General features: G+C 48.4%; 1 protein-coding gene and 1 non-coding gene across 5 annotated transcripts in view; one reads left to right on the top strand and one right to left on the bottom strand.

The window, feature by feature from the left end:
- Nucleotides 1-344: 344 nt before the first annotated feature.
- Nucleotides 345-24,561, bottom strand: part of PARP16 (poly(ADP-ribose) polymerase family member 16) — a 39,738-nt gene continuing 15,521 nt past the window's right edge. Inside the window, exons 2-9 of one of the 4 annotated variants that reach the window (XR_008698830.1) lie at nucleotides 21,916-22,053; nucleotides 19,462-19,668; nucleotides 16,435-16,606; nucleotides 14,934-15,075; nucleotides 13,508-13,586; nucleotides 6,604-6,698; nucleotides 6,022-6,194; nucleotides 349-1,530 (exon numbers count right to left, since the gene is read on the bottom strand). Coding sequence is in view for 1 of the 4 variants with exons in the window: in XM_055536721.1 (XP_055392696.1) it covers nucleotides 13,451-13,586; nucleotides 14,934-15,075; nucleotides 16,435-16,606; nucleotides 19,462-19,668; nucleotides 21,916-22,053 (795 nt within the window). In the remaining 3 variants the exon portion in view is untranslated. Of the gene's footprint in view, nucleotides 1,531-6,021; nucleotides 6,699-12,172; nucleotides 13,587-14,933; nucleotides 15,076-16,434; nucleotides 16,607-19,461; nucleotides 19,669-21,915; nucleotides 22,054-24,561 lie in introns of those variants that run through there. The other 3 variants (XR_008698829.1, XR_008698828.1, XM_055536721.1) reach the window with 3 other exon arrangements.
- On the top strand, nucleotides 10,312-10,384 carry TRNAG-CCC (transfer RNA glycine (anticodon CCC)). The gene has a single exon. It is a non-coding gene; the product is annotated as a tRNA-Gly (tRNA).

The following is a 24,561-nucleotide window of genomic DNA, read 5'->3' on the forward strand; positions in this document are numbered from 1 at the left end:
ATGATTCTGAAGAATTTATTTACAGGGCATCAGTGGAGAAACAGACATAGAGAATAGACTTAGGGACATGGGGAGAGGGGAGGAGACGGTGAGATGTATGGAGAGAGTAACATGGAAACTTACACTACCATATATAAAATAGAGAGCCAATGGGAATTTGCTGTATGTCTCAGGAAACTCAAACAGGGGCTCTGTATCAACCTAGAGGGGTGAGATGGGGAGGGAGATGGGAGGGAGGTTCAAAAGGGAGAGGATATATGTATACCTATGGCTGATTCATGTTGAGGTTTGACAGAAAACAACAAAATTCTGTAATGCAATTATCCTTCAATAAAAAAATAAATTAAAAAAAATGCAGCTCAGTAAGAAGGCACAAAAAAAATATTTTATTTTTAAATGAGAAAGTTTTAAACAGACACTTCTCCAGAGAAGATACACAAGCAGCAAATAAGAACATGAAAAGTGCTCCTTGGCTATTCAGTTCAGTTCAGTCGCTCAGTCGTGTCTGAGTCTTTGTGACCGCATGAATCACAGCACGCCAGGCCTCCCTATCCATCACCAGCTCCTGGAGTTCACCCAGACTCACGTCCATCGAGTCAGTGATGCCATCCAGCCATCTCATCCTCTGTCATCCCTTTCTCCTCCTGCCCCAAATCCCTCCCAGCATCACTTTCCTCACACCTACCTAAATCCTTACTGTGGCTTACAAGGCCATGTCTGGTCTGCTCTGGCCGCCTCTCCAACCTTAGCTTCATGTCACCCTCTGCTCACTCACCATGTTCCATCAAATCAGTCTTCTTATTATTCCAAGGTAACACCAAGCTCTTCCCTGTCTCAAGGCCTCAGCATTGCTTTTCACTCTATCTGGAAAGTTCTTCCACAGGCTCTCTGCATGTTTCCTTTCTTTTCTCATTCTCATTCCCCAGTTCTCAGATTATGCATCTGGGAGGTCTTCCCTGACCATTATATCCAGGGTAGGGCCTGTGGCTACTCTCTCCTATAGAATCCTATGTATTTTCTTCATAATACATACATATATCACACCCTTGGGACTTCCCTGGCAGTCCCGTGGTTAAGACTCTGCACTTTCAATGTAGGGGGCGCAGGTTAAATCCCTGGTTGGGGAACTAAGATCTCACATGCTCCATGGTGTGGCCAAAAATTTCTTTTTAAAATTTTAAACACACACACACACACACACACACACACACACACACACATATATCACTCCGTCATTGTTTTATTTACTGTCAGTTCCCTAAGAGCAGGAATCTTGTCTGTCTTGTTCACTACTATATCCCCTGCACCCAGCATAACAGTGGGCACAAGAAAGGTGCTCAGTTACTATTTGTTGAATAAGTAGATTTATTGGTCAGTCAGGCTGCACATCAAGCAGGCAGTGAGTCTTCTGTGAGCCGGCCAGTCAGTCTGAGTTTCTCAGTCAGCCTGAGGTAAGTCAGGCTTTGAGTGGGCTGGTTGCTCTGTGGGACAGGGCTGTGTGACTGATGAATCCCCTGTAAGGTCAGCATTCTGGGGGATACAAAGAAATGAAAAGCTAAGGCTCACTGCCAAGAAGCTTCTGGCCACCTGTCTACTTGGAGGCTCACAGCTCCCCACCACCCAGCCGGGAGGGAAGGTGAGGATGGTACAGGGTGACTAGGGAGAAGGCTACAGAGCATGAGCCAACCCCTGGCAGCTGCTCCTCAACAACTGCTGCAGGGCTTCCAAACGCCATAAAAGCCTTACCTGGTGACCGCTGTGCTTAGCAAGAGCCTGTTCAGGAGACAGAGAGAGAGTTTTGTGGCTTCTTCCCCACTCCACCTCCCCTGAATTGGGCCCTCTGCTCATGGAAACTCCCCCAGTGGACCTGGCTGTCTGGCCCCAAGAGACAGGCAGTGGTGCGTGCCGCCAAAGCCTGCTGTCCACAGGGGCAGGACACGGGCCTGTACTTCCAGAGGCCACTCCCTGCAACTGAACCCAACCTAGGTGCCTCTCTCCCCAGCTCTCTGGTTGAAGAAGGGGCCTTGCATGGAAGCAAGGGACTGCACAGTGAATCCCAATTTTCCCAGGAACACCCTCAGCTGTGAGATCATGGATGTGGCTGGAGTCCTGTCACAGACGAGCATGTGTAGGAGGGTATCAGAACTGCCTGCATGAGAAGCAGCTGTTCACAATAACTGGACAGCCGCACTGAGACCGCTGGCGCTCACTGGGCCTCCAACCTACTCACTGACAAACTGCATGACCAGGAGGCCCTCCTCGGGTGACATCACCCTCCTCGCACACCGGTGAGGGAAATGAGCTCAGGGTGGCCATCAGAGGCGGTCTGTTTACTTACAGAGACCCTGGCCGTCAGCAACTCTTTGACCAGACATTCCCTGTCCTAGCCAGCATGAAGCAGAAATTTCCTTAAACACATTATTTTGGGCTCAACCCACTTGTGCCCTTGTTTTCATTTTTTTTTTTTTAAGAGGAAAATTTCCAGTTCTGGCTCCAAATAGAGCAGTCCAGTGATGATGGGGGGATATCAAAATAACTCCCAGAGGGACTTTTGCAGTTTAAGCTGCTCCCACCTGTCCAGTCACCTCTGGAGCTAAGAGATCATCAAACCAGTTCTCCATCACCCATGTGTGTGTGTGTGTGGAGAGGTGGGTCAGAGGGGTGCCCAGGATGATCTCAAGGGCAGACCCTCTCCTTGAGGGCCTCCCTCAGCACGTCAGCTACCCTGAACTCATACTCAGCGCATTTCTCAATTCAGAATCCCTGGCTAGGTCCTAGACCCCTCCCTCATTCCCTCCAGGTCAGGGATATTTCCGGAGAGTCCAAGAGCTGCCAGTTTTCACAAGCTCCAGGGGATTCCCAAGATGGTCACTCCCACCAGCCCTGGCTGAGAGACGCTGTCACCTGCCCTCTCCCAACCCCCTCCATGTCATTCCTGCTGGAACTTAGCCATTCTGGAAGACTTGGGGGAACAAGCGCTATGGAGGTCTCCTTAGCCTCCGCAGTGCTCCAGGATCCTAAGGCCATGTGCTCAGGAGCAGAGTGCTGCCCTCCCAGGAGTATCAATCATGGAAGACAGGTGCCCTCCGCCTAGCTGGGGCTGCCCACTACTGGGGCTGGTGTCAGACAGGCCCAGACATGTCGGGCAGCCTGAGGCCTTACCCGACCCAGCTCCTCCCTGTGGCCTGACCCCTACTTAGCTCAGCATCCCGGAGCATCAGAGATGGGCTCAGGGCAGGATTGGGTCAGAAAAAGGCGTTGGATCTATGTTCCATAGAGCTTTTCATAAAATTAAAGAAAATGTCAAAGGTCCAAATCAGAGAATGGAGTGGAGGGAGAGGCTCACACATATTCGAGTTGGCAGCTTCTCAGAAGGCATTTAAGGGCCAGACTGTCTCATCCAACTGTGCCCCCTCAAGCAATATAGCGCCTGAGCTCCCCAAACATGAGGTTCCAATTATCTCAATTAGACATGTCTACTAACCCAGAATTTATAAGGTAAGAAAGCTGGAAAGACCCTATATGAGGACAGAAGCTAATGTTTATTGAACATCTACTGTGAGCCTGGTATGATGCTCCACCCTTTATGCATGTTTATCTTATTCAATCACCACCACCATCCTGCGGGAGAGTAACCATACAGGAGGCACAGCACATATGGCAAAGCTGGCATTCAAACCTGGTTCTATATGAACCCAGGCAGTCTACAACTAAGCATTCCCAATTTGAACTTCTAGAAAGTAATTAACTCCGGAAATCAATCTCACTCCTTCCGTAAACCAAGTAAGGCTTGCAAATTAAAGACATGGTAATCCAACGTTGCCACTCCAACAGATGAGGAAACTGAGGCCAGATCACAGAGCAGGTCCAAGCTGAGCACAGGATAGTGACTCGGACTCAGGCCAGTGTTCCTCCCACCACCCCAGCCTGTCTGACAGTCCTAAGTCCTCACTAAGTCAGGTGAGGGAAGAGTGGGAGAAAAGCTGTGGGTTCCGCCCTCTAGAAGACACAACAAAGATGAACAGGAAAACACGTCCACGGCCATGTACACACAAGCACACAGGACTGTTCTATGAGAAAACAAGCAGGAAGGGTCCTTACTCCAGGTCTACCTTTTAGATGGCCACACTCTGGCTCTATTCTGACCCCCACCATCCCACACAGTGAGAACTCCATGGGGTCAAGAGGATGGGCCCACCAGGAACCCAGGCCCCACTCCTAGACTACAAACCAGGTATATGAGACTGCATTAGTTCCGGTTCACAGCCATATGGCAGACTTTGGCAGTGGTGTGGGCACCCCTAGGTGCAAAGGGTGGCCAAGGGGGATACACACATGGAGTCTGGACACATGTGAAGAATTACGCATGCATGTGAGCTACAGGATGAAGCCAGGATGGGGAAGGAGAGGCTGGGGCCACTCGCTCTGTGTTGCTGAATTTCAGCACAAAACTCAGGAGTTGGGAATTCCAAATCAAACCCAGCCCTCCAGTTATTAGGAGCCTTTCATTTAGCTTCTTGCTGTTTTGACTTAGAACACTGAAATATTTAGACATGAATGTAAGCCTTCATTTGTACACTTCCCCGGGGTCTTTCAAATGTTAGGACATGAGCTAGACACCTCTCTAAATCCCCTGTGCAAGCATAGGGCCAGTCACAATGCAAGCACTTGGAAGATGTCTGTTAGTAAATGAGCAAATCACTTTATGAATGAAGACTGAATGAATGAATGCTTCTGCACAAATGTAAACAGACAAGCATCCGCGCTTTCAGAGACTCACCAACATATCAGTGACAAATATATGCCCTTGCTCTCAAAGACACATATGCCTCAACTTAATACATCAACAAAGACAAGCGCAAGTTTTTACCAAACTAACCTAAATGCTCACATGTGTACTCCCACCAGGTATAGACCTACTCATCTATGCAAAGACACAGAGGCCCACACTTTCCCTCGAAGATACCCCTATACACGCGCTTACACAGAGATGTGGATGTATACACATGCACACAAACACAGAAGCACACAATTTCCCCCTGAGGAATCCAATTCCAACTGGAAATGCAGCTGCCTACACATACAAACGTGGAACAGTCACGTAAATCCACACTGATACAGGCAGCCAAAGACAAAAGAATAAGCCCAAGACAGACTGAAAGTTAGACAGCCGTCCACAGAGACCCCCGGGGTACCCTGGGCTCCCACACTGTCTGCGGCCAGAGGGGGCTCCTAGAGGAATTCTTTCTGCAGACAGGCTGAGGTATTCTCTCTCCTCCCCTGCAGTCCCAGGCCAGAGCCCTAGGGCAGAAAAGCAGATGGTGTGTGCTGGCCGGGGCAGCCCCTTCCCAAGTAATCTGCCCTCTGGCCCTGGCTGCCTCCTATACCCTGGCCAAGCCTCGACTGGGCACTGGATCCTGGACGTGGCAGAGCTCCACTCAGGTCCTGCTGCCCCAGCTCCACTCCCAACAGGATGATTTAGGAGGGGCGGGTGAACAGTGCTTTTCCAGAGACTGCTTCCTCAGGAAATGGCTCGGCCGCAAGCCTGATCTCCAAAACAGGCGTAGGATGAAAACACCTCTGCTCCTCTCCAAAAACATGGGCTGCCCCTCTCACCCAGAGCCCCTCACGTCATTCTAGCCACAACATCCCAAGGTAGTGGACAGCAAAAAAAATAAAAAAACCCTGGGGTCTTGCCTTGCTTCTGCACTGACTTACGATGCCCACCTCTGTAAAACAAGCCTTAGGGGTGTGATGCCTTCAGATCTACCTAGAATGATGTAGGAGCTTCAAATTCCCCAGGCAGCTTTCTGGGCACGGGTGAAGGGGCTCCAAACCTAGGGACAGTAGCCTTGTCTTGACCTTGTCTGAAGTCACAAGAGTCATTAGTACAAATAAAAAGCTTGTGCCAGGAGCGGCTGAGGTGCCTGGCAGGGGGGTGCAATGGGGACTCAGACACAGGAATGTGCTGTGCAGTCTGAACACAGATGGTCACCTCCCCTCTCCCTTCCAGCTACTCACCAGGCCCCCCCAGGCCTCTGCTGGAGGTGGACACAGGGCTGCAGCCCCACCCGGCCAAGCAGGCTGGGAGACAGGAATGCTGCTCAGCACAGCTGGCTGGACAGGGGAGACTGTTTATTCTCTGATGTCGGGAACATCTCAGACAATCAGGGGGATTTGGTTGCTGGCAGCCCCTGGATGCAAGGTTTAGAAGAAGTCAATTGAATCAGAGTAGGCTGATGGCCCAATCTCTGAGCAGGCAGTGGGGGTGGAAAGGAGAGGCCGTCCCTCCGTGCCCCACATGCAGTGCCATGTGCCCCTCAGAGCTCACCTACTGGGTCTGCAATGACGGGGCTAGAAAGGTGAATGAAGCTGAGCCCAAAGCTCTCATTATAGTGTGGGTGTCGGGGGATAGTGTGGATGCCTGTTTCCAGCATCCAGGTGCACTGTGCTTATGAGACATGGCAGAGCTAACAGTCTTTGCCTGGGAAGTGAGCTCCCTTGGCACACCTTGAGCCTGGTGCTGCCCACTCCAGCCTCCTACCCCATCAGGCCAGATCCCTTTTGCTCAGGCAGCTCCTCTAGCTGCAGCCTCACATTTACCTGTCTTATTATTTCAGCTCTAGAGTCAGCTTTGGCTCTGCCTCTTTGGGGCTTTTTCACCTTGGGCAGTCACCTCTCCAAGCCTCTTTCTTCTCCTGTAAAATAAAGGCAATAGTATCTGCCTTGAAAGGACATTGTAAAGATCAAATAATTCTTTCAATATGCCCATCATGCAGGAGCACTTAATAAATGGTTGTGCCTTTCTCCCTCATTCCTTCTATTGCTACAGAGTTAACCTTTGGTTTTCTGGAGGGCCAAGATGCGCCAGTATAATTTATAACCCAGAGCCTTGGTCTTATCCCCCCTCCGCTGCTCGCAGACCTCAGAGTACTCTGGGGTTCCCTAGGCCAGAAGACCTTCTGGAAGAGTGCAAGGTGACCCAAGGAAACATCCTGATGCTAAGGCTGCAGAATACCCCAGAATATGGTGTTTTGTGTGTGTGTGTTGCGCAATTCTCATTTTGCACTGGTTTGAGTGCCTTGTGGGTATAGTCCAGGGATGAGGACTGTCAAAATTCAACAATTCAGACTCATATATCTGAAAACCACATCTTTCTATATTCAATAAAAGGTTTACACCAAAAATAACGGAGCTCCGGAGATGACAATGGGTATAAGTTATGGACTCCGTCCTTGTATTCCCCACAAGGCCCAATTGAAACTGTTAAATAAAGAGGAATTCATTGGTCACTTGAGCTACCATGGCTTCCCTCCTAGCTCGATCGGTAAAGAATCTGCCTGCAGTGCAGGAGACTCAGGTTCGATTCCTGGGTTGGGAAGATCCCCTGGAGAAGGAAATCGCCACCCACTCCAGTATTCTTGCCTGGAGAATCCCAGGAGAGAGGAGCCTGGTAGGCTACAGTACATGGGGTCGCAAAGAGTCAGACACGACTTAGGGACTAAACCACCACATTGGTCACTTGTGAAAAATCCAGCTCAAGGCATAACTGCATTCAGTACTCATACATCATCATTGTGACCCTGTTCCTCTTCTCCTCTTGGCTTTGCTTTCCGGCTGTGCTGGCATCAGCCTGAAGCCTCCCAAGGCAGCAAGATGACAGCAGAAGGAATACGAGCCTCTTTCCTAGCAGCTCGAGAAAAACAGTCTCCTTGGGGAGTCTGATTGGGTCACATGCCCATGTCTGAACCAATCACTGAGGCAGAGGTGCGGGGCTGAAGCTCACTGATTGGCTCGGGCCTCAGCCACTGCTCCACCCCCTTGAGTGTGTGGATGGGAGGGGCCTTCAGCTTTACCAAAATCCAGGGAGAGTGGAAATTGGTTCCCTACAGGGAAGCTGGGTTCGGTACCAGGAGAGTGATATGGACCTCAGGGGACAAGAACAAATATCAAGCCAAAGAAATAAGTGGGTCAGAAACAAAGATGATAAATGCTTTTCAAGCATACGTAAACCCTCTAAAAATATTATTGATGTTCTAGTTTTAAATCCCTACAGACCTCTGATAGGCGATGTGTTACGGACCTCTTTGGGATAGCCTGGACATGCTTGAGAACAGTAAGAACTACACCTTTAAACGGTATGCAGTCCATACTTCCCAGGAATTTGGGCCGGCCTTGTCTCCTCCTGCCCCACCAGCAGGCAGTTTGACTGAAGTGACCAATGTTGCCAGGGCAGAAGCGCCTGTCAGCACCGCAGGCTGATTTCACTGGGCCACAGGGGTTTAGGTTATCAAGTACGTCTGACTCCAGTGGCCTCAGCCCTCTCCCTCTACCCCCTCACATGGTCAAAACTCCACTCACCCTTGAACTTCCAGGGATTTCTCTCTCCCACTTCCCCACCCCTTCTAAACTCTTACTAAAACCTGTTCTTAGGAAAGGCTTCCTCTTTGGTCACTTACACTTGTGTATGAATAAACATCAAATCAATAATTTAATCTCTCTTAGGACCATTTGCATTTTGAGTCTGAGCCTTTAAAAATGAAACTTTTAAAAGACTCTGTCCTGCCCACCCCAATCTACTCCCAAAAGGTATTCTTGGTGACAAAGAATGAGACTCTGAAATCAACTGAAAAATGTCCATAAAATTCTCTGAAACCCTCATCCATCTGTACTGGCTTACCAATGAATTTTTTCTTGTCTGACCTCAGTCATCTTTGCTGACATTACCCTCTACTATGGCAAAGAAATTTCATACATCCTTTCATCTATTTATTCAGTCAACAAGCTTTTCTTAAGCTTCCACAATATCTTAGATACTTGGATTTACACAGATGACCTGGGCCCTGCCCTCAAAGAGCTTGCAGTTAAATTTTAGTGCAGGAAACATCACTTTCACCACCAGATTTTTAATACAAGCAAAGCCTAGCCCAGTGGTTGGTATACAGTAGGTATTCAATAAATGCTTCTTCCCCTTCTCAGGGCTGTGCTATGTGGGCACTGCAGTGGAATACTGGTAATTTTCTAAAAACTCTTTCCAAGTGGAAAAGAGTGCCAACAGGAGTGGGTGGAGATGGTGGTTTCTATCTTACTTCAGAATATTATGATTTATTTTGGATGTTCCAAATGTCAGGTTGGAGATTCATGCAAAGGAGAGGGGCTTATTCTAACCAGATCAGGGGCAGAGGCAGCCCAGGACACTGTCTCCATGGTGCACAGCCCCAGACAGTTTGAAAATAAACAAAAACCCATCCAGAGGTGAGAGACTGACAAAATCAAAAACAAACAAAGGCCGAGAGATGGAAAACTCTAGAGGTGGGGCAGGGTGGAGAGGAGGGGAGGGGAGAGCTGTGGAAGGGGATTAGAAAGAAGTTTGGTCCTGGTTTTTTCTAGGGAGCTGAACCCAGCCCCACCCCACCCACCCCCTACCAAGAATCACCATGGCAAATGGCAATGAGGAGGGTGAGTTGGGCTGATTACAAGTCAGGACAAACTTCCCGGGCTTAGCAGCAGGAATGGGCTCAAATGGATAAGTTCTAAAGAAAAAGATCTGAATTGGGCTTTTAAAATCACAACCTCCCACCCACTACTGGTTTTGCTGGCAATCAGTGTTTAACGAAATAGAAACAATAATGGGCCACATCCCTCCTCCACATCTCTCGTACATACACATGTACACTTATCCAAAAGCCCAGAGTAAAATCCTTCCTTTTGTGGTGGAAAGTGACAGCTCATGGGATCCTTGACACTTCTCAGAAGCAGGGACCTAGCCTGTGAAAAGTCTACTTGCCACATCCCTTAACTGTCCCCTTCACCCCACCCTTGGCAGTGGCATTAGTGACAGAAGGCTGATGAGGTTGCTTTGACAAGACCAAGGCAGCTGGGCCTCTGATAAGAGGCAGCTCCAAATGAACCACCACCTGGTCTCATCTGCCATCAGCTGCCCAGAGGAGCTCTTGGCCGAGGGGCTTTGTTGGCAAGAAGACGGGTGCTTCCTCCTCTATGAAAGTGTCTGCAGCATGAGCACCCGAACTCTCAACTCCCAGAAGCCAGTTTTGCCCTTTCCTGAGCTTGTTGGCCTACAGGGTCTGCCTTAGATGTGGAGTTGGTGCTAAACAGAATTGAGACTAGGGTTTGTTTCCTTCCTGCCTCTTTATCCCCAGGTACCCAGGGATCTCACACTATCCCCCAGGGCCCCACACTATCCCATGACCCTCGTCCAGAGTTGGCTCATCCACTAGGCATAGTAGGCACCAGGCCTAGAATCCACATCACATAAAGGATTTAATTCCCTTTAAAAGCAGAAGAGGGACTTCCTTGATAGTCCAATGGCTAAGACTCTGCATTCCCAATGCAGGGGTCCTGGGTTCAATCCCTGGTCAGGGAACTAGATCCCACATGCAGCAACTAAGATCCCAGGTGCCGCAACTAAGACCCAGTACAGCCAAATTAAAGAAAAAGGAAAAAAGGAAAAGTAGAAGGGGGGGGGGCGGAAATGAGCTTTTAAATGGAAGGAAACATTTTGGTACATAATAGTAATACATTCATCTTTATACCAACACAGTCCTAAAGTATAGTTTTAGATTTTTTAAGGTACAGGGGCCCATGAAGACAAAAGTGCCCAGGGCTCATGAAAGTCATAAAGCGGCCCTGTCCTATCCTAGTCTTCCCTCATGTCCATTCCAACCCTCCAGGCCCCATTGGTTTCCTTCCCTCATATAGAAACATCTCTGTCCCTGGAGCCCACTGGCTTGCAAGCTCCTGGAGGTCAGGACCATTCTTCAACCATCCTCCCCATCATAAGCCCAGTGGCTGTCCCACAGTCACATCAGGTATTGTACAACCTCTTTTTTTTTGGAAGGTGGGAAAGAACAGAAACCTCAGAAAAAGGGGGGTTAGTTTTTAAATAAATATTGTCTGACGACCCCTGGAAACTGCTCATGTCAGGTCTGTATAGTCGGGCTTTTCACATCCCCTGTGCTGCACTCTACTGAAACTGCTCCGGCCAAGTTCACCAATGATCTCCAACTCAGTAAATCCAATAAATACTTCTCAGGTATAATCCCAATTGTTTGGCAGCATTTGACACTGCTCACCAAGACTTCCTTTTCACTTCTGTGACACTTCACTGTTCCAATGTCCCTGGACATTAGTGCTCTACTTTGCACGCTCCTCCTTATAATCTCCTCTGCTGGGCCACTGAAAACAAACAACAGTAATAACAGCAGCTGAAACGTATCAGCTACTTGCTCTACTGTAACTGTTAAATTCTTTTAATCCTCAAAATAATCCCAAATCCATTCTCCAACTACCAGCTAAAGTAATTTTTCTGCAAACCAAATCTGATCATGTCATTTCCTTGCTTAAAATCTAATGGCTTTCCCCAGCCCACAGCTTTTAAGGTCTTTCATGATCTGACCCCTGCCTATCTCTCCAGCCCCACTTCTCACCATAGCCTCTCCCTTTATGACCCTCTCCTGCTTTTAGCTTCTCCAGAAAAAAGTCCATGTCTCTGTATGTGTTATTCACACTGCCTGAAACACTTTTCCTCCACCTCTTAGCCTAACACTGATGGCTCCTTCAGGATTCAGTGACCATAGGGGATGGGCTCTCCTTTCCAGGGAGCCCAGGGCGGGTGTATAGCATGGCGCTTATGAGACTGACACTGAAGCCAGGTTCCACCCTCAGCTCTGCCACTTCCTAGCCATGTAACTTTGGGCAAGCTATTCAACATTCTGGGACTTTATTTTCTTGTCTGTTGTGAGGGTTAAAGAAATCAGTACATGAAAGGTGCCTTGTAGGCTCAGGGTGACCCCAGACCATGTTAAGATACCTTGCCAACTGTTTTCCAGAACTTCTTTATAATATCCTATAATGCCAACTTCACTCCTGAGAATGTCTGTTGGTCCATCTACCTTGCTAGACTGTCAGTTCCATAAGGGCAGGGGCAGTTGGACCTGATGCTGCTCCTATTTCTAGTGCCTGGTACACAGTAGGTGCTCACATTTGCTAAATCAATGACTATAAATGTAATGCCTATGGATATCCTAGAGATATATACTCTCCAGAAAATGGCCACGCCGAACATGGAAGCAAAGAGAGGATGGAATTTTTCACAATGAATACACAGCAGCCTCACATTAAGGCTGAAAAGCAGTCACAAAGGCAACTTGGAAATTAGGAAAATATCTTTATTATTTCTGAAATGTTCCAATATTCAATGTAGAAACCATGATAGTGGCTTTTTCACAACTTCACAAATTATAGAAAAATGACTTTCCATCTTCTTTACAGAAATCTCCCCCCAAAATCAGGGCTCTGTGATGGCTGACACTGGGCAGGAAGGAGGGGCAGAGAATACAGCAGGTAGAACCAGTGCTCTCCGAGCAGCCTGAGGCTTTTCCTGCGCATTTAAAGCTCAGGCTGAGTCCCAGAGACCTGCGGGCCCCGGGAGGGAGGCATGGCCCCACACACCTGTGGCACCCTGAGGCCAGACACTGCTTCAAAGGCCGGCCACCCCCAGAGGGCCTGCAGTGCGGCACTTGTGGCTGACGGGCCACAATCAAGGCAGCTTCGTGAGAATGAGGGCAGGAGGCAGGCCTGCAGCTCAGATCGTTTTTCTCTAAAGCACGGCCAGGAAAGAGGCCGTGGGCACTAGCCAAATGGTGCTCTAGGTTTAGAAATTTCCCCTCTTAACTCACAAAAACAAATTGTCAAATAGTTATTTAAAAAAAAAAAAATCAGAAAACAAACATTTGTTCCATTTAGGCTGTAATCAGCAATTGGTAATTTTTAGAAAAAGACGACTTGAGTTGCTCATCGTTTTTATCAGGTCTCTGACTCCTTCCTTTCTCAACCGCGGTTGGGTGGAGGGGTTACTGCTGTAGCAGAGGACTGTTTGTTGATGTGAGAAAACTGTGAAAAGTGTTTTGCACTCGCATACAAAGGCTGATGGAATTCAAAATGATCCCACTGAGTTTTATGAGAAACAGGACTGTTCCTCTCGGGTGTCTCAAGTCAAAACAAGGCAATTGCCTAGTGATTTATAGTCCCCACTACACATTTTCTGCCTTCCAAGAAGGCGTTAGAGAAGGGCCGATGTCCACCAGAAGCAATTGTAAACACCCCACAGACAGCCTGTACACTTTGTTTTCAAATGCAGCAGGACTTTCTCCTTTGGCCCTGGCAAAAAAGCCAACTCCCTAAGACTGTTTAGGAAGGAACAGATAGGAAATCTCCCCCAAAAGCTAAGAGGGGCCAGTGCCCTCTGTTGACCAGAGTGGCAGAGAGCATCATCAAAGGCAATTGATACATTTATGGCATATGAAAATTGTCCTGTGGTCCCCAAGTGGCCCCCAGGCTCGACCTGGCTGGATGGGGGGGCACAGGAGTTACAGAACGAGTTATCATAAGGCACGTGATCGAGGTGGCCCCCACACCAGGCCCAGAAAGATTATCTCTTCGCACGATTCCAAAAGTGTTGGAAAGCTGAGGAGTTGATGACACTCACTGTGAGCAGCAGCAGCAGATACAGGGTGATCATGACCGTAAACCAATGGCTGGAGACCCAGGAGAGCTGGCTGGAAGCCCTGCTTCAGCGGCGGGGGTGGGGTGGGGGAATGTTGGAACAAAGAGAAAAATATTTTTTTAAGGGTATGCAACAACTTCTGGCTCAGAGAAGATGAAATGATGAATTTCGTCCTCTGAGTGAGCCATGAAATGAAGCTTCATGCGTGCTCCTTTGCTCAAAAAATCTGGAGCTGTTTGCCCTGGCACTGACATGCCTTTCACCAGAACAATTTCTAAATGTACAAAGACAGCTATGCAATGAGCTCATCCTGATCTCCTTTTATAGCTCCTCTTGTACCTTTTATAACCAGTCTTTTCTTAAGCAAGACTATGGTATCTAGACAGATGACCTCGCTAAGGCAGATGACCAGATGGCGGCAGGTGGCAGGGTATTTAGCACAAGGCTTTTCACTTTCAGACATGCACAGATATCACTCTGAGCAGGGGAAATCCTCTCTGACCCACTGGGAGATGACCTAAGCCATCCAAATGTGCAGTACAGAGACACTGCAGGAAGGAGTGGGAAAGGAATGGAATTTTCAAGTAGAAAAAGCCAGATGATTTTAAACCACAGGATACTGTCCCCCAAACTTAGGAACCCTGTACGTATTTCCCAGATTTAAGGGGAGACGATTTTACTAGTTTATTGAATCCTGAAGCCACTGGTATAGACAAGCAGGAGTTGGGAGTATTAACAATAACCCTTTCCTTGTCTAACCTGCTTACCTGTTGCTCATCCCCATGAGAAACTCTACCAACAATGCAACAAAATCTCAAAGTGACCCTCAACCCCAGAGAGCCCTGCCAAACCCCCAAATACACACTGCTGGAACAGCGTGAGGAATCACCACTCTCAGATTCTTATGGGCTAGGATGGCCTCATCTGCTATTGAATTCAACACTCTAATTTTAAGGATAAAGATGAAGCATCTCAGGTCCAAAAAGCAACAGGTGGTGGTTTGAGAGTCACTGTGGGAAGTGACTGAGCTGGACAGCACAGAATCAGAATTCCAGCTCAATCCTGGCCCCACCCTACCTCTCAATTCAGCCCAGTCAGCAGATTTCAGCCTTGTGATCAGAGCCTAGGTGGCTCAGGGGCTTCATGGTTCGGCTTAATTCAGTCCCTCAAGTCATTTGTGTTAACAAAGCCATTCCTCACTAGAATATACAGTCCCCTAGGGCCAGGACCACATTTTATTCAATGTATTCCTCACTCCTTACCCCTTACATGAAGCAGAATGCTTTATGTATTTTACACATAGCTGAGGTTTAGGCTGAGGGAGAGGGGCCGCTGACAACCAGGAACCCACGCCTATGAACGCAGCCCTTGGCTGTCCTGGATTTCGTGTAGCAACCGTCCTTCTCACCTGTTGGGCTGCTTCTGCGAGTACACCAGCAGGTACTTCACGCGCAAGAGCTGGTTATTAGTGACCACAAAGTACTTTGGAGGGACGTCGCCCCCTTCACTGTGCTTGATTCTCGCTCTCCTGCGATCTATCTCCTTGGAATCTGAGTAAGGAGAAAAAGCACAACTTTACCGGGGGAAATACAATAACAAAAGCAGACTATGAGTAGAAATGAGTCAAGCCTCCTGGTCCTGAGGGTGGAGAGGCCCCGGCAGACAGAGGAACAGCCTGTGTATGTACAGGAAGCAGGACTGAAAAACAGGAGAGTCCGACAGACAGACCACCAGGAAGAGGGAAAAGGGAATAAGAAAACAAAAAAAGATACAAGAGGGTAAAAAGAAGAAATCATCTGGGGCTAGCAACAGGACTTGATCTGAAACAAGCCTTTTAACAGGCATTTTAAATTAACCATTCTGGATTCGAGCTTCCTAAAACACTCATCTTCCACCCTTCGTACCATGACTTGTTTAAAAAAAAACAAAAAACCTTTCCTTTTAGTAACATGAAAAAGCTGTATGAAAAAGAACCAAAAAAACAACAACCAAAAAAGCCCACGACAGGCCGAAGCTTCATGACAGCAGACATTACAAGGTCTTGTCCTCATGTTTAATGTCACGGTGTGCAGACTTCCTAAGAATTATACAAGCGAATATTCGTGCTGTCTGGTTTGGGAGAGTGGCGTCAGACCTGGGCCCGTTCCTCAGGATTCCAGTTGTTTTACATTAGGGGCCAGGAACAGTGTTCTCAATTCACCTTCTCTCAGTGGAACCAACAGGCCAGTTCTGGAGTCTAGAATGACAGTTCTGTGACTTCTCTGCCTTTCAGGACGAAACAGCAGGGGGCAGAGCCTTAAGGGACAGATCAGGAGAGTGGACTGAGGGGCCCACTGGCCATCAGCTCACTGGGGAGCCCAGGATTTACCCCCATGGCCTCAGCTGCCCCTCACATCCTCCTGGGGCTCCAGCACACACCAGAGCGGCCTGGAGGAACAGGGTGAGACGCATCGTTAGCTTCAGTTTAGCAAATGTTTATTGAATGTCAAGTACGTACCAGGCTCCCTGCTGACACTAGGTGCCCAAGAGTGAATGAGACCCAGTTTCTGTCTTCAAGGAGCCTGTGCTCTGGCCTTGCATGTTCATTTTCCTCTTCTCTACCCCAAAGCTTTCCCTGAGCACTTGGACCCACCATGACTGCCCCCTCCTCTGAGCTATCTCGTGGACCTTATCAGCACCCTCAGCTGGCACTACTGACCTACTGCCCTATAGTAGATGATATCCTTTTCACCTTGTGTTCAGTCCTTAAGGAAATAGCTCACTCCCTGATGGCGGGCTCTATCCTACACTGCTCTGCACCCAGCCCATCCCTTGCCATGCAATGGGTGTTCCACCCAACAGCTGGGCCAAAGGCAAGAGCCTGACACCCAGAGGCCTGCAGCCCAGGGCAGGGCCAAGTGCTTACTCACCCTTCTTCTTCGTTTGGCACTTGACGTCTGGATGGTCAATGACCTCGCACACAGCCACGCAGCTAAGGATGGGGCCGAGGAGACTGTGCTGCCACCCGTGGCCATGGGGGCTGTAAATGAGGGCCAGGCTCAGGTCACTGGTGAGGTAGGTCCCTTCCCCAAACAAGGATGTCTGGAACGGTGGAGATCAGCAGAAAACAAACAGGGCTGGGTGAGTGCCGAGCAGGTGCAGCAAAACAAAACAGGTCTTTCTTCAGTAGAGTTGTTAACACAAAGCCTTCCAGCCTCTCCTTCCCCCAGCAAAAGACATAAGATCAAACAATCCCATGACACCATCACAGGGATACTACAAAACACATTCCTATCTGACCACAGTTTAACTGATTGTGGATGTGGCTAACTAACCTGGCAAACCAGTAGTTCTAGTGCTTAAGGCTGAGTAAGAAAAACACAGGTGTTAAGAGCCCAAACAGACCCATGTTTACAAGATAGCAAGTAATATAAATTCCCTGGGCCTCAGTTTCTACGCCTACAAAGTGGTGATGATAATCTCTTCTTCACAAGGTCATAGGCAAGGGCTCAATGAGACGATGCACATGAAGCGCCACACAGAATACCTGGCACGAGGGAGGGGCGGGTATTCCGCCACGGGCTCTTGTGTCCTAGGGAACCAGTGATTCCTGCCACAGGGCTGGACTAAGCACGCTGACACTGACGCTTGCAGAAGCCCAGTCGCGCCCCGTGTGCAGGGAGGGGGCCGCCACGCCTCAGTGACTAGGGGAAGTGACCCGAGCCAGTACCTGGAAAAGAATCTCTCAGACCAGACGCTGTAACCAAACAAGGCAGAACTATATGAGAAGCAGGGTTAAGTTTTGTGTTAGTGCAGACCAAGAAAAGGTCCAAAATTCTAGGAGGCAGATCGCTGGTGGTAGGTGCCAACTTGCTGTCCTCCACAAGGAAGCATGCCACGTCAAAGAGAAGGCTCTCAGGTGAAATACCTGCAGGCTGAGGCCACAGCAGGCATAGCAAACACATCCTTTGCCCATGAGGACATCAATAATCAATCACGATGCCAACTTAAAAATATCAATCATGGCACTCATTCATACTGATTCAGACTCCTCAACACAACATTCCAAGTAACTGCTACCAGTGGATGGAATTTGACATAAGTTGTCATTCAAATTCTATCTCTGGGCCTCAGTGTCAGTGTCTTAAGATGACTGAACGGCCTTACGCAGCTCAGTGAACATCCTCTACTTGAGAACTGAGAAACATCCCATTCAGTGGCACCAGGCTTCCACAATCTCAACCACTGAAGCAAAGCTTAGGGGAAACGAAACAAGCCTGCGCGTGGCCATTTTACAATGTCCCCATTATCTCAAAAGCTAGCACAGACCTCCAAGGAGGCAATGTCTCTGATCTGACCCTGCAGCCATTTCTGCTTATGCCTCCCATGTATATACAATTCCCTAGACTCAAGAACCATGCACAGGGGAGTGCAACAGCAGGAAACTTGGGAGTATCTCTACCAAGGAAACACTCTTAGAGCTTCAGCTGGCAGGCAGGCTCCCTCAAGCAAGCCCCTCACTGAAAACCCAAACAGAGGCGGCCAGAAGAACATCCACTTCACCAAAGGGCTCTGATGAGATGCTTCTAAGCAGCAAACCCCTCAGCAAACCCCTCAACCAAGCAATGGCTTGGTTACAAGACTGGAATCAGCAGGCAACTTCTTCAGACACGCTCTAGTGTGAAGTGTAGGGCCCCTGGATTCCAGTAGCCTGGCCATAATAATAAGCTGAGAGCCAGAGTAAACAAGCCCGTCCTCCTCAACAAAACTCAACTGCGATAACCAGCTGCAGCAGTGTTGGAAAAGTCTCTCCTGCCTCGGAGCTGCGTCAGCTACAAATGAGCCCACGGCTCCTGGAGCCAGCCCCCAGACAAGGCGGATGCTGGCACAACTGAGGGAGAAGCTGCAGCCCTCCAACCACCCCGCCAGTCCCTCTCTTTCAGCCTCTAAAAGAAGCCACTGCTTCCTTAGTGCGTAAGTACAGGACAGCCCTTTGCATATGTGAAGTGTTTCAGTCCTGTCAGGACACCAGAAGGTGGGGAACAGCATCCTACTTTACAGATGAGGACCCCGAGGCTCTGAGAGGTTAAGTAAATTTGCCCATTTAAAAAAAGGGAAGAAAGGGACTTCCCTCATGGTATAGTGGTTAAGAGTCTGCCTGCCAATGAAGGGGACACATGTTTGATCCCTGGGCTGGGAAGATTCCACATGGCGTGGGGCAATCAAGCCTGCACTCCCCAATGAAGAGTGGGCCCTGCCTGCCCCAGCTAGAGAAAGCCCATGTGCAGCAACGATGACCCAGCACAGGCCCCCCCCCGGCTGAAAAAAGAGGTGCGGGGGAGCTCAAGGAGGGAGCTCCTCTCCACTTCCTCAATGACTGACTCTCTCGGAGGGTCCCTGAGGCAAGTACTTCTCAAACTTCAACGTGCATATGAATCACTTGGCAGTCTACTAAATTGTGATTTCTCATGTGATGGGGTCTGGATGGGCCTGAGATTCCATGTTTCAACAAGCTCCCAGTGATGTGGTCCAGGGATCGTGCTGGGAAGACCAGGCTGGCCACACAGTAGCATCACCTGGGGGGCTCTGGAAGCACACTGATGCCCAGGCCCCACTCCCAGAGATTCTGACTTAATTGGCTGGGGACGTAGCCAGGCATCCAGACTCTTAATAGGTCCCCCAAGCGATTCTAAATGTGCAGCCAAGGCTGAGAACCATCTTTAAAGCGACGCTTCTCAAACTTTCATCAGTAGAGGAATCCCCTGGAGACCTTGTTAAAATGCAGGTTCTGACTCAGGTCTGGCGGGCCACGGATTCTGCATTTCACAGGCCCCTAGGTGGTGCTGCTGGTCAATAGACCACACTTGGAGTGGCAAGACCCTGGTGGACCGCCCCCCAACCCTCACCAGCTCCGGCCACCCCGTCAGTGCCCCGATGTCAGCAGCCTCGGGCCCCACCTTGTTCAGGTGGCAGTGCAGGCCATTGTGGATGATGGAGTGGAAGTTCTCTAGGCGGCTCCCGTGGAAGGCGTAGATGAGGTCGCGTTCTCCTTTGGTCTCATAAAATTTGGCATTGGCTGGGTCGGAGTACTCGATTTCAAACAGGAAGTCCGGCACGGGGACAGGCGTGTGAGGGGTACCAGTCAGCTTTTGGATCTTTTCAAACTTGAAAACATGCAGGAAGTCGGAGTTTTATTTGGGAAGCTGGTAAAATGGCCTCCTAAAGCCTTGGGCTTAGCTCCTATGGGCTCTGCTCATGAGAACAACTGGTTTCACAGGAATAAAAACATCAGTTTATAAACAAGTTCAGAGCCTACAGCTCAAGACTGCTTTCCTCTAATGGTGTTTTCCCCTACAGTCAGTTAACTAAGAAGCATGAATTGTACCTTCTAACTAAAGATCACATCTAATTTTCATTACACTTTCACATTTATTTCCTGCATTCCATCTTTACAATACTATCGGGAGCTAGAAAGGTGTGATAAATTACAAAACTGGCCACGGATTTTTCCTCCCATCCCTGTCCATACACCTTTCTGCAACGTGACTTTGCAGGTGGAATTCCACCAAGATTTCATAGGGAGATGGAATCAATTTCTCCACCCCTTAAATCTTCACTTCTCTTGGCTAATGGGACCTTGGTAAGCATACGGCAGAGACCTGAAAAGAGCTTCCCTTTCCCTTGTCTGCTGCTGGGAACCCTTCACAAGCCCTGCAAACCCTCTACAGGATGACAGCCTTGTAGAAGCAGGCACCAGCCACAACAGCCTTCAGCTGGGATAGCTGAAGCCCCATACGCTTAAGTGAGGTTACCCTAGGACAGCCCCGCGTGAGCCAGCTCTGCTCAGAACCACCTGACCAACCCAGAGAATTGTGAGAAGCAGTCCGTGTTGTTGCAAGCCAGTAGATTTTGGGGATGGTTTGTGATGCAGCAGAGGTCAACTGATATGCAAGGATGAACTCCTTCCTAAGGGGTAATAATGCTCTTCAGGGCAGAGACCGCATCATTTCTGTAATTTTCCAACAGTACATCCCAGACCAAAGTCAGTCTGTGGTAAAGTTTTCTCTGGGTTATGATTAAATGACAAAAATAAGGGCAATCTCACAGATATATTTACACTGATGTAAGGTTGCCATGAGCCCTTCTTTAAAAGAACTATCCTTTTAGCCCGAGGTCAGGGCCATCCTCCCTTTTTCATATTAAAATATCCTTTTGTAAAATGATATGCGGTAGACTAATGTCCTTACTTGGGCATGATAAATAAAAAGTTGATAACCCTGGATCCCAACACTTCATATTTTAATGGAATTTAACTGCTCTATAATCAAACATCAAGAAGCAATTGCTGTATCTACTTTGCCTATAACACCCAACAGCCAGTAAACGCCTGATGAGGAAGGAGTAAATCTAAATTTAACAGATGATGAAAGTGAAACCCAAAGAGCATAACCCAGGAGTTAGCAGCCCAGCCTGGACCTGAACACAGGTATCCTGACTCCCACTCCAGGATGCTGATGTTTTCTTACCACCCAACGTGGATGGGGGATGTCCCTAGACCCCAGAAACTGAGATACCAAATTCTAGGCCACGTAAGGAGGATTTTTGTCTTTAGCAGGAACTTATAAAATCAAATGCTTTTAAATTAAAAATGATTAAGTGAAGAATGGTATAGACAAACCCCTGTTACCACTTAGAGGTAAGAACACCAGATCAGCGATCTGTGGGTCTACACTTTGACCCTTGTCATCCCAGCCTGTCCCTGTAAGATCCCAGCCAGGCAAGGGAAGCCAAATTACGGAGTGTCTGTCCTGTGCCAGAAACTATACTGGGGGTGACACATTCTGCCATACCTCCCTTCTGAATTGTAAATTCTCATTTTACAAATAGGGCACAGAAGACTAAGTAATAGACGGGATCTGAACCCAGCCTGAGGATATCCACCACTTCAGTCTGCCTCGTTGCTTCCTGAGAGCAGGAATCTTTTAAGCTGTGGTCAAGGATCCCCCCCTTGTTAGAAATGTCTGGGGTGCTTGTGATAGCCAACATTTTCTGAGCCCTTAGCATGTGTCCTTAGGCATTATTCTAAGTGAGAAAATTCATTTAATTCCCAGAGCCAGTTCACTGATAGAAATATGCTATTATTATTCCCATTTTACAGAATGAAAACCCAGGTACCGAAATGTACCCAGTAACCTTCTCAGTGTCGCACAGCTAGTAAGGAGGGAGAACACAGCTTTGCCCTGCCAATATGCAAACTCCTGGGCCCCACTCTAGACACAGAATCAGAATCTCTGGGGATAGGGTCCAGGAATCTACATTTTCAACAAGCTGCCCAGGTCATGCTGGTGCACAAAGAGGTCCCACAGCTCTCCAGGCCCAGGAATCTGTGATCCTATACACCAAAGTCTCACCTCTGACTTCCCTGCACTGTGGATTGTCAGGACCTTTGACGATAAAATCCAGCTCATCAGGTCCCAGGCCCATGGGTCTTTTTCTCCTGAGGACTGGAGAAGTTCTTTCAGGTTAGGTAACTTGCTGGCATCTGCAAGCTGAAGTGAGGAAAACTTCTGTTAGCAAGGATCCTGGGGAAAAATGATAGTAACCAGGTGCCCTCTAGTGGTAAGGCAGGCAACTTGCACCTCTTTCATGGTCCAAGGAATTTCTTAAGAGGGCAAAATGCCTTTCCAAATACTGCCCAACTCCTAACGCTCTGAACACTGGAAGGTTATATGTAACTCAACTGGTACAAAACCTAACCTGAAGGGCTTCCGTAGTGGCTCAGTGATAAAAAAAATTCACCTGCCAATGCAGGAGATTTGGGTTCGATCCTTGGTCCGGAAGATACCAATGCCACTGAGCAACTAAGCCACAACCACCAAGCCTGTGCTCTGGAGCAGGGACCTGCAAATACTGCCTCACACAGCCTGGAGCCCGTGCTCCACAAGAAAAGTCACAGCAACGAGGAGCTCGAGCACCGCAACTAGAGAAAGGCCCATGAGGCACAGCCAAGAATAAAGAGATAAATAAAATTTTTTAAAAACTTAACCCGAGCAGATGTGAAGTTCATTTCATCGAATTATCTCATTTTGTGTTACTATTAACACAATGTCTTTTTCTGCAGGACTTTCAATACTTGATTATGGGATGCACCCTGCTGGAGATGTTACCAAATACACGGTGTATACTGTGGGTAAAGGGTTAACAACGCCTTTTCCCTTCAGCGTGAGTTAATTTCCTATCCACCTGTTCCCCTGGAGATCAGATAAAAGAAATATAGCAATTACATACATAACTAAGCAACACTGCTTATGGTAACTACAACCCAAATGGTAACTGCAGCTGGACTGGAAGACACTGTGAGTGGGGAATCCATGGTTGGGGTTTCCCTGAGTGTGGTGACGTTTTGTGAGGACCCTGGTAGTTATGTTTATGATATTGTTACTAGAGGGGCCAGCCTCCGTGGAGCATGGGGCTTCATTAGACCAGAGCAGTTCCTGCAGTCACTCAATGTGAATCTCATCTCCTTAATACCTGAGTTGTCACATTTGAGGGCAAAGACTAGCTCCTGGACCTCTTTGTGGACTACAACAAGGACTTCTGCAGAAATGGAATGCCTGTTGTGAGTTGTGATCCATCCCAGAGCCTTCTGACATAAGCTAGTACCTGGTGTGTGAGGTGGACAATATTGCCTCTGTAAAATCAGGCAGAATCTGAATTCCACAACAGATTCGGTGGCAGGATTTCTGATAAGCGACTGGGGAACCTAGACTAGCAGAGAGGTATCTGTAGCTTTTGCTCAGAAATTAGAACTGACTAGAAGCCAAATCTCTCCAGAATGGGATTTAAAACACCACTGCAGACTGGTGCCACCTGTGAACATACTCCCTCCAAGCTTTGCTCACTCAGTCCCCTGGAATGCCCCTTCCCCCAACTCTACCAACCCAGGAAACCCCTCTCCTCCAAACCCCTAAAGCACTCAGCCCCAGTACTGTCTCTCCAAATTAGCCAGGATTCCCCAAGACCAAGGACTGTCCTGTGTTTTCCAAGTTCTGTTTCCCTGGATGTAGAGGAAAGAAAAGATGGATCTCAGGTTGAATCCCCACTCCTTAGACCTGGCTCCGCCACTAGACCTGGCTGAGCCTCGATCTCCTCTCTAACATGCGAACCCCACTACCTATCTCCATGTAGGTTGTCAGGAAGATCAAAGAAGGTAACAGAATCTCAGCGCCTGGTCTATACAGTGTATGTCCCTTTCTTTTCTTCTAATTTGCATTTCTCCCTGGACAACACATACCTTTCCTAGGGATGTAGTTGGTACTTCATGAATACCAGCAGTTCTTTCCTCTGTTTCTAGCTAGTTCACAGTTGCAAACCTTGGGGGGTTTATTCCCTAACCCTGTAACATTTCAGAGTTGTTTTATTCCTGTCTGTTTCTAAAGATGCAATCAACAGACTCAGGTTTCTGATAAAACTAAATCTGTATGCTTTGTGGGCCATCAGTGGGGATCCAATTTAAAAACAGGGATGTGTGGATGCTCCACAAGAATTGATGCTACACAGTAGGGAAGCAGAAAGAGAAATAATCATAACTTACAACTATTCACTGTCATAACAAAGAGGGGTACAAACTACAAAGGGGAACAAGAGAGACTCCTGTTGGGTAGGTGCTGGGAGAAGAGGGAGCGGTCAGAAAAGGCTTTGAAGGGGAGTGCTGTGTGACGGGCCTGACAGGCAAAGGCACAAGCAGCACGGCAGTGCCGCCTGTACTCAGGGGCATCGAGGGCAACAAGGGAAGTTAACCGCAAGCTCTTTTCCCGGGTGGCTCAGGTCCAAATCTGGGCCCACCCCTTACGAGTTGTATGACCTGGGGGGGTGAACTTCCTGTGTTTCAGTTTCCTCAAACATATAATTGGAATGAAATTAGCCACTTCTGAAGCTCCTGCCAAAGGTAAACCAAGTTAAACTAGCACTGTGCTTAGAGCAGTAAGAAGGCAGGAAGTTAGTGGGGCTGCCGAGAGTTGTCATCATTCACTGCAAAGGGTTCAGTGTGGCTACAG

The sequence above is a fragment of the Bubalus kerabau genome, chromosome 10 (assembly GCF_029407905.1).
Source record: "Bubalus kerabau isolate K-KA32 ecotype Philippines breed swamp buffalo chromosome 10, PCC_UOA_SB_1v2, whole genome shotgun sequence".
Classification (NCBI taxonomy): domain Eukaryota; kingdom Metazoa; phylum Chordata; class Mammalia; order Artiodactyla; family Bovidae; genus Bubalus; species Bubalus kerabau.